This window comes from Myodes glareolus, chromosome 13 (genome assembly GCF_982192425.1).
Source record: "Myodes glareolus chromosome 13, mMyoGla1.1, whole genome shotgun sequence".
NCBI classification, from domain to species: domain Eukaryota; kingdom Metazoa; phylum Chordata; class Mammalia; order Rodentia; family Cricetidae; genus Myodes; species Myodes glareolus.
The window spans coordinates 13,968,865-13,984,856 of NC_142038.1; the positions used below are offsets into that span (position 1 = coordinate 13,968,865).

The following is a 15,992-nucleotide window of genomic DNA, read 5'->3' on the forward strand; positions in this document are numbered from 1 at the left end:
AGGCAAAGAACCCCACCTGTCACTGCCATGTTAGAGCAGCCACACAATGAAGTAAAGTCTCTGTAGATTTCCCACTGGTCAGTACATGAGTGGTAACCGAGTATGACTGTCACCATCTTGTAGTCCTGGTGGATTAGCAGACCTAAGCCTAACCAGTGGCTGCCAACGTCACAGCACAGCAGGCAGACAGCCTGGTCCTCCTGAAGAATGCCCATAGAATTGCCTGTTACAGTACTGTAAAAACAACCACAACATTTACTTCTATATTTTCCACCCTTAAAACACAGATTACTGAATGTGTTAAACATGAGTCTGCAAGCTGCAAAAGCCAGTTTGTGGAAGATTATAAAAGACCATCTATTGTCACCAAATAGAACTTCAAGTTCCAATTTGAAATTTCAAATTTTAAGAAGTTCAGATGTTTTATTTTGTAAAATAGACACTGTATAAACTGACACTGAAAATCAGGTGTGGGGACTCACATCTTTAATCTCAGTACTTGGGGAGACAGGTAGAAGAAACTCTGTGAGTTCAAGACCAGCCTGGTCTACACATTAAGTTCTAGGCCAGCCAGAGCTACAGAATTGTACCATGGTTCACACAAACAAACAAACAAACACCACTGCATGTTCTTTGCTGTTTATGCATACAGGAATGTGAAATTCAACTAGACTTTCCTGTATACTTGTACAGTAATATGCAAGAGTACAATGAATACTTTTAACATTGGCTTACATAACAGAGACGCCACCATTAACTTGTGGGCAAGGGCAGAGAGAGGAAGGGGGAGTAAGTAGTCATGCCAGTAGAACGAAAAAAGCTGGAAAAAAGCAAATTGCAGTGAATCTTATGAAGAACAGAATCCTATCAATGGAGAAAAACATAGTGTGGACAAAAGGACAAGAGGGTCTCAGAAGAGACACGTTGGTTGGACTGTTAGACCACATAAGAGAACACAGGATGTAGGCCATGTAGGAATCAGAATCATATATGAATCTTATATGCAGGTTAAATAGCTGCAGCTAGTTTTAAATCAATAGCAAAGATGAAAATCCTAAAACTCACACCTTTGGTCTTTTTATTTTTTTAGATCAGTTTTGTTCACTGTATCTCTAACCTATCTCCTTCCCGTAGGGGAAATATCTCTGGCTCTCACAGTTGTATGTCTGGTTTCATGATTCCTTAGCTGTCATAGGGTCCTCTAGCCTAGACTTGGGTTCTGCCCCTGCCCCCACCCCTGGTCTCTTGATTAGTAATGCTCTCTTAATCAGTGCAGCCTTGGGGACAAATCCCTCCTAGGGTGCTCACAAGTTCATAAGAAAAATGGGGTCAGGGCATGCTAGCATTGCCAAGGAATCACACCAGTCTGCCCCGGTCAACCCCAGCCCAGCCTCCATCTCCATAATTAAACAGCTGCCACTTAGCTCAGCCTACTGGTCCTTCTGCATCCTCAGACTGCGCTCAGCTCTCAGTCTCTCTGGGAGGTATCTGCTCTGAGAGCAAGGAGACATGACACAGTAACTGACTGCTTGGGGGTGAGCCGGAAAACTCTTCCTAGGGACTGAGAAGAATCATCTGCAATCACTGCTCCCAGTTTAGACACTGTTCCTTAGACCTCTCTGAGGAGCTACAAGTTGATGACTTCCTGACTAAACCTGGAACCTTTGAAAAGTTGCGCTCTCGATTTTGGCAGGCAAAAAGTTCCTCACTTTCTGTTGGCAACATTCTAATCCCAGCCAGGATCCCTCCTGGTTCTGCTGCTTACTTTTCACAAGCAAAGTCAAGCTTTCCCCTAACAGTTTACACTTGATGTAAGGAGCCCTCAGCACTTAAGCGGATGGTTTCCAAAGTAGCTAGCACAAGGCAGAGTGTTAATGTCCAGGGCCCAAACAATTGTACTTATATACAATATTGTGATTTGGGTGGTTCATGTTCTCACTCCTCATTCAGACTCTAGAGATTAACCACACTCTGTCTCCTTTGGGGATGCATGTTGTTCTTACATTTCTCCCATCCTAAAACATCCTTCTCATAGACCTCAGAAGCCTTCTTAGACTGTAGTGGACAGTGTATACTTTAAATTATTAGTAACCACTATAATTCCCTGGGCCGGGATTTAAATAGACAACTTTCATATCAATTTCCATAGGAGAAGTATTCATAATAGCCAAAAGATAGAAGTACCCGCACACCCAGCAGGAGAGGAATGGCCGAACAAACCATGGCGCATTGTGCAATGAGACAGCCAGCCATAAAGAGAACAGAGAATAGACAGGTATGGATGAACCTTGAAAGCGTCAAGCCAAGTCAAGCTAACCAGATACACAGGGAGCCACTCATGTGAAGTTCGCACAGCAACAAAAGTCAAAGAGTTTGGCAAGGACTTGGGGGAGGGAAAAATAATTGTATAATGGGAGCAAGGTTTCTACTGGGGTAATAGGAAAATTCTAGAATGGGTGGTAGTGATGGATACAGAAACAATGAATGCATTTAATGCCTCTGATTCATACACTTAAAGAAGTGTATTGCTGCCATGGATATTTTACACAATAAGAATTTTTGTAAATGCTCCTTTTCTCTTACTTAGTTAACACAGGGTCTTGCTTCCCATGTAATATAGACTAAACCATACCTTTCTTCCTTAGCTGCTCCTGGCCAGCTAAAGAAAGAAACTAGAACAGTGGAGCATCCCAAGTTACCTAGGCTATGAAGACATTCTCTATCAGAATTTATCATTTAAAGAGGAGAAAGACAGAGATAGAGAGACACAGAGAATGGAAGCAGGGGGAAAAGGAAAGAGAGAGAGAGAGAGAGAGAGAGAGAGAGAGAGAGAGAGAGACTATAAACCATTATGAGCTATAGCAAGACCTAATTTTTAGAAACAACTTTGACCTGAACTTAACTCAAGTTCTCTAAACCCACCCAAACCAGGCTCCTGTCATATGTCCTGCCAAGGACAGGACCCAGACAGAGTGTGCCTTGGCTACTTTGTGCCTTCACAGGAAACTGTTTCAACAGTAGTAACAGTATCATACCTGCTCTGGTTCTCCTTCACCCTTCTCAGCAAAGACAAAGTTTCCCAGTTTCTACCTAGTCTGCCTCACTCTGAGAACTTCCTCCTAATGCATAGTCTTTCAAAGTATCTACTGGTTCTGGTGAGATGCTAATTTTCTGACCTGTGTTGGCATCAAGAAGGGGAGGACAGGAGAGGTGGCAGCAGGCAGGCAACGACCATTACTACAGCGCACGCAAAGCTCAGGGACAGAGAGCATGAAGACACCCCACCTACACCGGGGCCCTGCAGGACGTGACCAGGTCAGGTGCTCTTCAGAGGCACTCTCTGCTCTCCCTGACACAGGAGGGGTGTGAACGCCGCCTGGATGAGCTGTGTCAAAGACGCTCTTTGTCATCCACACCACATTCAACCCCCAGTGACTCCCTGCGAAGGCTTTACCTCCATGATGGGACTGGATGCCAGGACCTTCTCTTCAATGTTGGTATCACTGGCTGAGCCACCAACCGTGGCAAAATAGCGCATGGCATACTTGGCTGACACCGTCTTCCCTGCTCCAGACTCTCCGCTGACTATGATGGATTGGTTCTTTTCATCTCTGGAAGGGAAAGAGCTCTGGTCAGTCACTGGCCGTGGAAAGGTGCTGCTGGCTGCCAGGGACTCTGATGGAGGTGAACCTGATAAGAGGCATCTCTCGGGGATAAATGTGGATAGCTGGGTAAAGTCTGCCTTCCCTCATAGACTTACACAAGCTCTGAAAATCGGAGGAAGAAAGCAGGTATGAGCGGGGCTTTCAAACAGCATGAGCTCTCCATTAGGAGAAGAATGGCGTGGCTAGCGGCTTACGCTATAGCGAGGGATCGGTGCCTATCTTAAGAATTTACACATGCGCCCTTTCATCTTTGTGCCTCCTGCCCTGTGCCACTCAATTCCCTAGTTTTCTTTATTAAGAACAAGAATCTTCTCTTGCACTGAGCCTAGCATGATGGTGGGATAGATTTGGACATTTCTGTTCATACAGATGTAGGACACAAAGGGCATGCCACCAGTTTGATCTCTCATCAAGTAAAAGGATGGCAACAAAAGGGATTAGAGAGTAAATTCAAGTCAGAGAGAGAGTATCCCTCCCGTCTCATAAGCACAACCACAGTTATTCTTTTAAAATACAAAACAGGAAGATGGATAAGAAATGAAAGGTGTATGCTTTTATGTCCCCGAGGAACACAAGCATTGAAAGCAGAGAGGAATGACAAGCATTTGGGACAGCGATTAGGGCAAGGAATTGCTTATGATGGTGAATTCAGCCATTATCCCTTTGGTTCACAAAACCACAACGAAGGCTGGCACTCAACTTCCAACTCTCCACTCTGATAACAGCACCTGGTACCACATATGTGCTCAGTATCTGCCAGTGAACTAAAAGCAACTTAGGGCCCAGTGGATCTAACCTAAATGAAGGCAGATTTTAAGGACTCAGGACTCCCAGTGCCAGGTCCTATGGTCTCCCAGGCAGAGTGGGTGCAGAATAACTGAGAAGCCTCCATGACGGGATAACCAGTCTTGCTAGTTACTAAAGCTATCAGCATGGGGAAAAACTGCCAGCTGTGTCCAGGTCAGGAACAAGGCAGAGGAACTGGTCAATGGTGTGATGATGTAAAGGACCCTGCTCAGCTTGAGAGGGATGGGAAAGAGAGAAGAGCCTGGCTAGAGGTGCAAGAGCTTGAAAAAATCATGTGAAGGATGGGGTGGGGCTAAAGAGACTGGGCCCACAAAGCAGGCCCTATTAGCATGGGACACAGAGGTCTCAGCTCATAATCATGGACAATCAAAACGGGACCCAAGGGGTTCTGCATGGAAAACAGATGCAGAGAAGATGAAGTTGAACGTAGATGTCTTTAAATCAACCACTCAACCAAGTAATAAAAACATATATAGATTCCTTGCTAGCACTTGGAGAAGGAAATTTTCCATGTCTTCTGAGATCCCTCTTCATTCTAGGCTATCACTGCTCTCATCAGTGCCCCTTTCATCTCTCCTTGCTCTCACAGCAACTCCACACTAAAAGGTATCCTCCAAGTAGGCCCACAATGTGGCTATTTCCCATTTTTATCCATTTATTTATTATGCATGTCTGCCTGCTTTTATGCATATATACCATGTGTGTTCCTGGTGTCTGCGGAAGACAGAAGAAGATCCTTGTTACTGGAGTTACAGATGGTTGTGAGTCACCATGTGTGTGCTGGAACCAAATGCAGTAAGTGCTCTTAGCTGCTGAGCCATCTCTCCAGCCTCCATTTTCACCCCCCGCCCATTTTTTGCTTTACATTGTAAAGGACTTTGGACACTGTCCTCTTTACTTCTATTACCAAGTCCTTAGAGAACTGATAAGAGGTACGAGAATCCAAGAAGTCTGGGAACATAACCCGGCTTAACACCTTGGCAATAGTCACATGGGTCATGCCATTTTTCTGATGCCACCCCAAGAGCTCTCTATGTGTAACAAGAACCAGATTGGGCAGCCACACCCAAAACTTTGGAGTTTTATTTATCTCTTATCCCTGTTGTAGAATACTAATTTAAGGTGTGTTACTTTTGTTTATGTTGCATTTGTTAAACTCTGTGAAACTGTGTTACTTTGCCTGTCTAAAACACCCGATGGCTTAATAAAGAGTTAAACGACCAATATGGAGGCAGGAGAGAGAAATAGGTGGGGCTGGCAGGCAAAGAGAATACATGTAAGAGATCTGGGAGAGAAAGAATTTGGAAATAAGAGAGGAAGGAGGAGGACTTCAGGGGCCAGCCACTCAGCCACCCAGTCATCCAGCTACACAGTCAGACACCGAGTAATCAGGGGGGAAAAGTATACAGGAATAGAGAAAGATAAAAGCCCCAAGGCCACAGATAGATGGGATGATTTAAGTTAAGAAAAGCTGGCAAGAAACAAGTCAAGGTAAGACCAGGAATTCATAATAAAGAATAAGACTCCGTGTGTGATTTATTTGGGAGCTGGGTGGTGGGACCCCAAAAAGCTAAAAGAATCCAATAAGCCAAAAGAGTAAAAACAACAAATAACATATTGCAAGGTAAAAGAATGAATGTAGGACATAGTTGAGCCATGGTCCTCAGCAGGGAGCCACATACTGTCCCACTTAACAAAGATCCAGGGAGAAACACGTAGAATGAGGTAGCTCATTGGGAAGGGAACACACGGGTGCTCCAAGGTTTCCTGAAGCAGCACAGTGCACACAGAAAGTTGGTTGGCAAGGGGATCTGGATAAAACATCTTACCTAGCAGAGACAAATAAGGCACAAAGTGGCGATCCTTCTCCCTTCTCACTACCAGTGCCAAGGTGCCCATCACTCTGCACAGCACTGAGAATGGCTGAGCAAGTGCTGCTCAGGGAAGGGAGTGATACACACAAGAGGCGAGAGCCTTTAGGAGCTGAGTAGTCCAAAGGTAAGTGACCAAAAAGGGAAAAAGAGAGGGGTTAGTTTATGTGACGAGTGTCAAGGAAAGAAAAAAGGAGCATCAAAGGGCTGAAATAATCAAAACCCAGCAGGGTGAGAAGACGCATATACAACCAGGGTTTCACCAGCATCACAACCATCTATCCTCAAGTTTAAACATCTTTGCACTGTTCTGGCAACAAAGTTCAGTAGTGTGCTCCTTGCACAAGCATGAGAACCTGAGTTTGAATCCTTGGTTCACACAGAAGAGGCTGGGTGCAGTGTGTGCACCTGTCACCCCAGCACTGAGGATGGCAAGAGCATTCCTGGGGCTTGCTGGCCAGTCATTCTAGCTGGTGGGCGAGAGTCAAAATTACAGAGAGGGGCTGTCTCAGAGAATAAAGTGGATAGCAATTGAGGAATGTACCGAGTGTGCATGTGCACACACACACACACCTTCGTATCCAAGTCTTTTTAGAGGATGGTTACTGGAAGTGCTCTAAGCTCCCACTTAAGCTGGTGAATATCAGGGCAGGTACTTCCATGCATGCCCAAGTCAGATAAACTCACTCTTAGACTACCTACTACCTTTGAACAGACCTGTGAGGTATGTACAGTACCATGTATCTGTGAGGTATGTACAGTACCACGTATCTACAAGGATGATGGGGCAATGTCACCTTCAACTTTGTTCTTCCTATGTTAGCTCCTCTGGACTCAGAACTGGAATCCAGGATACAGACATTAAAACAGAATGGATTTTGAACTCAGTTGTATTAGCGACTGGCGCACAGTTATTAACCTACCAATCACTTCAGCGTCTCTTAGGACTGGAATCCCTAAGGCATAAGCTGTTCTGAGTGGCTGCCTTGATTTGGCATGGGTGTATCACACTCCTGGCAGATTAAATTTCTAAATCAATGCTCTAATTACATTTTTTTTCTTTTTCAAAAAGTTAAAAAGCTATTCAGTACTCATCAAATCAAGTTCAAGCTGCTCAGTTGAGCATGTGAACCCCTCTACAATATATGATACTAAAGTCATTAAGAAGTATGGGGCAATCTAAAAGAGTGTAGAGTGTGTGCTGAGCCCTGCTTCTGCCACTAACAGACTCTGGAAGCCTCTTGATCATGCTACAGAGGAAAATCTGCACACTCAATATCTGCTATGAGATCATATGACAGTTCTGTGAGTCGGCCACAATGGACCACTTTGTGAAGAGCGCATACCTTCCCCAGCACTGCATCTGGGGTACCCTCGCAACTGAAGTTCCTGCAGTACAGACCCTCAGGAGTCATTCTGACTCCCCACTCTGGGCATCTCAGAAAAGGCAATTTTTCCTCTCTTGAAGTCTAGTGCCATTTGTTTTGTTACACTTTTAATATGTTGCCACCCGTCATGTTGCAGTCCTTGCTGCATGACTTTTTTGCCTCCTTTCTCTGGCATTCTGTCGTCTCTAAATCAGAAAGCTGTGACACAGGTTCCCATGTAAGTTTCTCCATTTTTGACATCCAATCACTCTACAACTGATATATTAATAGGAGCAATGGATAAGGAAATGATTAGTAGCCAATTTCAGGACATTTGGGGATGGGCACAGAGATACATGAATAAATACAGAATCCTACCCAACATCCTTCAAAAATTACAACCAATGTTGGCTTCATCCATTCGGCCCACTCATAGAGATGATCTAGATGGTGACTTGAGTCAATCAGGTTTTTAATAAATCCCTTTCTTCTAAGCCCAGTAAAATTCCCTTTAGAGATGGCAAACCATGGCCAAGAAACCTACTGCCCAGCTGTTATCTGGAGTCCAAGCTGTTTCCTAAACGACATTCACTACTGCAGACAGAAACTGCCTGGAAAGACCTGTGCCTTACACCAGAGCAGAGGTTTCTGAGATCAGCAGCTAAGCCATCTACAGCTCCTGGCAAAAGGTCTGATACCAACATCGACACCCTGCTTCTTGTCAGAGCTCACCCCAGGCCCCCTCCCTGGACACCTTGGAGGCAAGACTTACCTTCAAGACTCCTAAGTCACTTCAAGCTGAGACAAGTGACCTCCCCTGCCCACCAGTCAGGTGGGTACAGAACATGGCACATGGGGTTGTTGAGACATGGTCATCTGGTCAGCCAATGAACAGTTCGATCCCCTGCTGAAGGGGTGCTTTATTGGGCTTCCTTTGTCATCCATGTTCTCCCAATCAGCAACACACATACAGGAGTCAAAGAGGAATCCTGCTTGAGTCATCTCTGATCTCAGAGCTCTGCTCTGGAGGTCTGACTCTCAAGGAACCGACTTGGCTGTGACTTGCGGCCAGGTTTCCCAACCACACTTAGGTGGTACCTTTGGTATCTCCTACCATCCAACCTATGCTTTGCTGGTCACATCAGTTAACATGTATGGTGCTGATCTGAGTTCCCAGGCACTGGCGTTAAACCCTCAGTGTCCCTATTACCAAAACCCAGGGAATTCAACTAGAAATAGAAAGCCAGGGCTTTGTTCGTGTACACCATCTAGGCTCTTCTCAATCCCTTCCCCTAGAGCACAGAAGCCTCCATGCTGGTGACCCTTCCCTCCCGCTTAGAACCGAAATCAGCTCACCCTTCTCACTTCATCTCCAGGACACGGTCTGTCAGGTCAGTCATTCATTATCTGTAAGCATTGGACAGCAACTGTCTAACCTCTTCCCCCCGTCCTTTACTGTGGAGGGCAAAAGGCCTTGTGCACACAGATAAGCACCAGAGAAGCCAGGAAAGTCAAATGCACAGTTCACCTCTTCAATGGAAAGAGGTGTGTAGCTGCTCTTCCTGGAATGCCAGGAACAATATCATTTGACACCCAGATGATCCTTTGCTGTCTGGCGGCATAGGCTCTGTCTTAGCTCCCAGAATTTATGTTTCTACTTATCCAAGACCTTTTCCCAAAAATCTTGAACATTGTTTTTAGACCATAAAACCAACTGTTGTGTGTGAGGTCCCTTGTACTTTACAACAGCTTAAGTGATGTCTATGTTATATGAGGCCAGGCCATCCTGAGACCCACAGGTGTTATGTTTACCTCAGTCAACCATCTTGGGTGCTAACTCTGAGTCAACTGTACCTATTCTTGTGAAAGAAGCCAGAAGTACTTTGTAAGGAATCTCAATATAAACATGTCTTAAATTGGGACTGAGTTAACTGCTATCTGAATACTTTTTTCAAACACTGTGCTGTGCTGAAGTCAAATGATCTGGGCCGGACTCTAGAAGTCCTGGTCCAGCACCAGTTACAATAAAATCGGGCTGAGCCGAGTTTCATTCTTGTCTCTGCATGGGTCATCTTTCCCCTGCCTTCTGTAAACCTGCAAGGCAATCGCCACACTTAACCATGCCCTTCTCACACGACTTTCTGGAAACCAGCGAGGCTTTACCTGCTCCTTGCCATTAAGCCTCCCAGTAGCACCCTTCGACCTTTAAGGAAGAGCCACACTCTGCTGGGCTCAAGGCCTGGGCAGCCCAGCTCCTCTCCAGCTTCACTGCCTGCCAGTCTTCTCCACCGACTACCCACAGCAACATAGACTGTATCCCCCATTCTCTCCCACTCTGTGCCAGCCTGACGCTTTCCTAGATAAAATTGATCACCCCATTTCCATCTCACAGCTCTCAATGCCTGGTGCTCAATCACACCATGCCTCATAGCATCTCATTTAGAGCTGCTCTATAATTTAATTACGAGCCATTTACATCATGCCCATGTGTTTACATAGCTCTTAGTCATGCACCTCACACTTCATAGCCATAAAATCAACAGATATCAATCTCCACGTTTCAAAGAAGAGAACTCAGAGGCTGAGCATATCCAAGGAATGTGCTCACAAAGCCTGAGCAAGAGATACATCATGTCAACAGTTAAGCACAGGTTTGTGTATCTGTTCAGCCTTCCATGGCCTCTCTTTTCTCTGTGACCATTCCTTTCCAGTTAATGAAGCAGTGTTAACAAATCTAGCCCTAATACAAGGTGAATGTATGCATCCTTGGGATTGATTGGCCCACTGTCAACTCCTCTGCTCAAGCACACCATCTGTAGAGGTCCTTCCCCAAGCACCCCATCATCATGCCACTTATTCCACAATTTACTAAGGCATTAATCATCTACCTAATGTTCGTAGACGGAAGTCTCAAGATAAATAACCTCAGATACAAGGACTTGGATGGGCAGTGCAGCACCTGAACTGCACTACAAGGACAGCCTGCAGCCTTGCTGACATATATAGTAGTAAGTGCTGAGCTCAGAGCCAGGGCCCCTTAGAGTAGTGGAGTTTCCTGCCTGTAAACCAAACTGGCTAACCCTGCCTTTGTGGGCCACTCATGGCTGAAGAGGGTTAGTCGTGTGGAGCCTCAGACAGGCACAAATCTCAATCTCTGAACTGAAATCTCTGGGAGAAGATGAAGAAGTGGGAACATCACTCGCTTAGTCTCCTGTACCCAGTGTGGTTGTAAACCAGGAGGCAGAGGAAGTCTGGTTTTGTCAAAGTGCAGAAAGGACTTGTCATCTCTGGCATGTTGTTAGCCATCCTGCTGTTTCCTCCATAGAGGCGAATCATCTGCGAACCTGAGTATCAGGATAGATTTTGTTCCTCCCAGGGATAATCAATCGGCTGTTTTTTTGCTGTCTACTCTCTAATTACATTATCAACACCGCCACTGAAACACACAGTGTCTTCCATGGTAGCAGTGGGAAACCACCATGCTAGATCAGGAACGAAGTGTTCAACAAAACTGTCTGCATCAGTACCAAGGACAGAGAAACTGGGAAAGAATGGCTATTTCAAAATGGCAGCATTGTATCCTGTCTGATTTGATAAACTCAAACAAAATGAAACAACCAGAGATGGACTAACAAACCTATATTAATATAAAGTGATTTAAAAAAAAAACCTATTGAACAGAGAGGGAAGAAGCTGCAGAGAGAGCGATTGGTAACATGGTGTAAGGGCAAACGGGGAGAAGAAGGTTAGTTTGGAGGTAAAGTTAGGCGAATGGGGATCAGGACACAGAAAACTTTAGGGAGGTGTGACCTAAGAGCCACAAAGTCACCATCACTGTAACATTATGGAGCTCTGTCCCAAGATCAGGAGCAACATAAAAAGACTGCTGTGACAAGAATCTGGGCCAGATGGATGTGAGCAAACCATTTGACGAGCAACTAGCAATCCAAGACCAACAGAGGGAAGGGCATGGATCCAGACATCTGAAAAAAGGACACCATATGAGAAGATGAAAACGGACTTCCGGGTAAAGGATAACCACTCAGTGCAATTTACCTCCCAAGTATCATTTCCCACTTCTGTTTCATAGTGGTCTTAGGAGTCAGGAGCTTTTTAAAAACCACACAGGTGTAGTATAATACATGTAACAGCAAAGGGGGACACAGTTCAAGTAGGCCCCATTCCCTGTGCGTCTGTCTCCACCACATCTGAGAGAACCCCCAAGAGCTCCATCCAGCCCAGTTCCCTGGAGTATAAGCAGGGACAGACTGGGGACTGGCCCTTGTGAACAGGGGTGTGCCTGTTCCTGGGCTGTAATTTGCCACTGTTCTGAATCGTAATGTAAATATCTATATGCAGATGGTCTTATGTGACCCAGTGAAAGGGTCATTTGAAGGGTCCTGACCTACAGGTGGAGAAGCACTATGCTAGAGCATTGTTAATCAGATGCTGCATGAATCTGCTCAGGCAAATGCAGCAATTCAGGCATCTTGTAACTTAGGGTCCATGTTACCCTGTGTACAATGTAAACAGCTTTAAAAACTGGCCGGAAGAGACTAAACAGTCCTTAAGTGGAGAATGCAGGAACTGCTCTTCCTTCCCAGTTCAGAGAACGGGCGCCATTACTTTTCATTCTGTACTCCAGCGAAAGACTTATGACTCACCCAGAAAATCAGGCAGTTTCCTCATTAGCTGGATTTATATTCCCGAATTTCAGCATTGGGAAAGCAGTACAGCTGGACGGTTTTGAAGTCAGAGAAATCAAATGCTACCAAGCAGGGTGGGACAACCTGTAACCCCAGTCTAAGGTTAACTAGGTCTGGGTTATTTTAGAGCATCCACTCCACAGGCTATGGGACTAGCTGTAGAAAACCCGTGCTTATGGGCCCCTCCTTCCCCTCACGCAGCTGCTGCAAGGCTCTGACACTTAATTCAAGGTTACATTTTCCTGTCTCCAGTTCCCTAAAAGGAAGAGGCCCTAGACTCATGGACCGGAAACTGTTTCCTCAAGCACTGAAATAATTGAGACATGGAGGGCTGGTGGGGCTGGGGGACAGACGTTTAGCACAAGATGGTGTCAGGAGCCAAGAAGGTCCATTCAGGACACAAGACAGTGGTTAGGTGGTACAGAGTGCAAAGACACGGAGTGAGCAAACTAGCACGTGTCTAGTGCACTGCCGGTGCTCAAACACTTCACGATGAATGGATATATACTGGGGGTGAGAAAAGAAACCTCAAAATATTGCTTGGCTATGGAAAAGTACTACTAATTGCACCCATTCATGCCAGTTATTTGATTTCTATGACGAAATTATGCAGCACAATGATTATGAATAGCATTAAACCCGATACATGAAAGCTGGTGTAGGCTTCCTTCAGTGGGAGAGATAAATGTTCCGTCTTCTGAGTTACCTCTAGAGCTTTTCAAAGGCAATGGATTTCTCTCTCTGGGAGCAGAGGCACACACCTGCAGCATAGGGAAGCCAATTGCCTTGGGGCTCTCACCCGTAGCATAGCATTCCAGCCAAAGAGAACCTTGAGTGTTCTAGGGGCAGACAAAAGTCTCAAGCAAATGGCTTCTAAGAAAACTATCAGGAGAAGCAAACAAGGAAAGCTCATGCTAAGCAAGCACTTGAAGCTCAGTTTCTCAATAACTGGGTCAGAGTGTGCTTAGATTAAAAGTTGGGAATGAAGGTTCCAAGAAACTGGAGACGATGTGGTGGAGGGCAAAATGTAAGTTAGCGAGGCTGGCGGCACCGCTGCCAGGCTCATGGGAAGGGGTTTGGGGCCCCCATGGTCTCCATGTTCTGCCAACAGACTGTGCAGTAAGAGCACCACATCCCTCTCCCTCCAGCAGGGTTTGGGGTAGACTGGAGGGCCTCTGGATTCTCAGAACACAGGACCGGGGAGGGGAAGGACAACAGCAGCTACTGTTCTCGTGTACCAAGGGGCCAAGACGGCAAGAGCGGAGCCCGTGTCCTCACTGAGCACAGATTAGACAGCAGCTGGTTTTTACTCCAGGGATTCCTCTTCTACAGCTTCACCCCCAGCTGTGGCAAACACCACGCCTCTCACTTTGGTTACTTCACCAGCGTGAGCACAGGAGCGAAGGGTGAGAGTGACGATGGCACAGGGGAGGATCTTGCCTGACCACGCCAAAGGGCTTCCTAGGCTGGCTCAGTTTGGGGGGCACAGTCTCGGACTGTAGGGTAGGTCTGGGTCAGAATTCCACTGTGTTCTGTGCTGTGGAACCTCAGCGGGGACCTGCAGATCCAACGGCTCAGACTAACATACAAGGCTGTCTATAGCAAAGTGCACAGAAAGGTGTGAACCCAAGGAACACGATGTGAAGGTCTGAGAGGTCCAGGGTAGAAGAGGAGATACAAAGAGGCAGAAGGAGATGAGAAATCAGCTTGACCAGGCAAGCTTCATTCATCATCCAAGAAGAACCAGTACTGGTGGAGATTACAAGCAACCTGCAGTCTGCTGTGAGGAACACAAGACCTGCATGCTCCAATCAAATGAGATTGCTGACGTTCATATTCAGCCTGCACTTCCTTCTCACATCTTCCTTCATGTGAAAAGTCTCCCCAGATTTTCCCTTCTCTAATTCCTTCCCCTTCTCCCTTACTATTTCCTTGAGGTTGAATGCAAAGATCATCTTTGGAATGCCATGGTGAAAATTCTCCTAAAAATGACTATTCCTCCCTCCAATGGGTCGCCTCCTACAGTTCTTCTTTCCTCACTTCTTTTCTAAGTGAAAAGAGTTGAGAGCAACAAAGTTGAGGAAGACGGACCAGGCATCTTAAGTCCAGCATTCTTTCTTCCTACCATGCCAAGGTCCTTTATCTATGCTCTGCATCCGACCTCAAGAGCGGCTGGCTTCTCTGTGAGATGCCTGCTTCCGACTGAGGCATGTAAGCAGGTGCAATCTGCCTGCAAGTTTGGTTGATAATTTGTAGAATGGCAAAGCTCAAGGCAGGCATACAACCCACACTAGAGCTATTCATCAACAGTGCTCATTTATTCACTGGTCTCGTCGGTACAATGTCCCATGTCTGTGGCTCCCACAACACAAATGAATGCCATCCATAAAGTCTCTAAAGTCATCTGAGTTCTCAGAAGGCTCACTCTAACGAGCTGGAAGAGACCCAGCAATAGAAAGCAATCATTCATTCGTTAGGCAAGCAGGAAAACTTGCCGAATCTCAGACACCCATCTAACAAAATTAAAATTGAGGTTCTCTTTTTCTCACCCATGCAAGATCTGGATAGTATCTGATGGGTACCATCTGGAAAATGCTGTTGAGAAGGGCCACCTGCATCTCTCCACTCCTCACGGCACCCCTCCGCACCCACAGCTGTCTGAGGTTTTAAGGCGACAAAGATAGGAGGACACCACACTTAAGTCACTGGCTGAACTTTACACTCGCACCCTCTGGGCAAAACCAGGCAGCATGTCAATTTGACACAAGCTATGGTTATCATTTTTAAAAAAATGTCTCCAGAAGATGGGGCTATAAGCAAGTGTATGGGGTATTTTCTTAATTAGTGATTGAGGGGGGAGGGCCCAGCCCATTGTGGATGGGGACACCCCTGAACTGGTGGTTTGGGTTCCTCTAAGAAAGCAGGCTGGGCAAGCTATGAGGACTGAACCAGTAAGCAGCACCCCTCCATGGCCTCTGCATCAGATCCTGCTTCCAGGTTCCTGCCCTGTTTGAGTTATTATCTTGACTTCCTTTGATGATAAACAGTGATATGGAAGTATAAGCCAAATAAACTCTGTCCTTCCCTGGTAGCTTTTGGTCATAGTGTTTCAACACAGCAATAGAAATCCTGAGACATTCCATAAAACACAATCCAAAGTTTTTGATTAATTTCACTCATCAAAACTCTCTTGATGTGCTTTAACTGTTTCACTAAAAACTGCTCAACAAACTAATTCCACATAACGGCTTGATATAATGTTTGCCTTGGCCCAACATTAAGAGCACTGGACTTGAGGACTTCCTCAGAGACAACAGTCAGCAGCCCTGGGGTGTGACCCTGAGTCACAGGTACTCCTCCTGAAGTTTAGCAGGAACACTGGTCAGGGTGTTTCTTTCCTGACGACTCCACAACACATTCAATATAGGGGGTCAAGGAAATGCCCTTTCAGTCCAGTATCTCAATTTCATAAAAAAACAAACAATAAATATTGCCATCTCCCCAAAACCCTCTAAGCTCTGCAGCTACCCAAGTCTTTGATTCTGTCCATCTTCTCCCTGCACAGCCTCTCTACTT

At 45.8% G+C, this 15,992-nt stretch overlaps 1 protein-coding gene across 2 annotated transcripts in view; it reads right to left on the minus strand.

The window, feature by feature from the left end:
- The window catches only part of Myo5b (myosin VB), a 279,116-nt gene that overhangs the window by 124,920 nt on the left and 138,204 nt on the right, over window positions 1–15,992 (minus strand). For both annotated transcript variants that reach the window (XM_048419435.3, XM_048419437.3), the window contains exon 5: window positions 3,455–3,611. In XM_048419435.3, coding sequence (XP_048275392.3) covers window positions 3,455–3,611 — 157 coding nt within the window. The remainder of the gene's footprint in view (window positions 1–3,454; window positions 3,612–15,992) is intronic.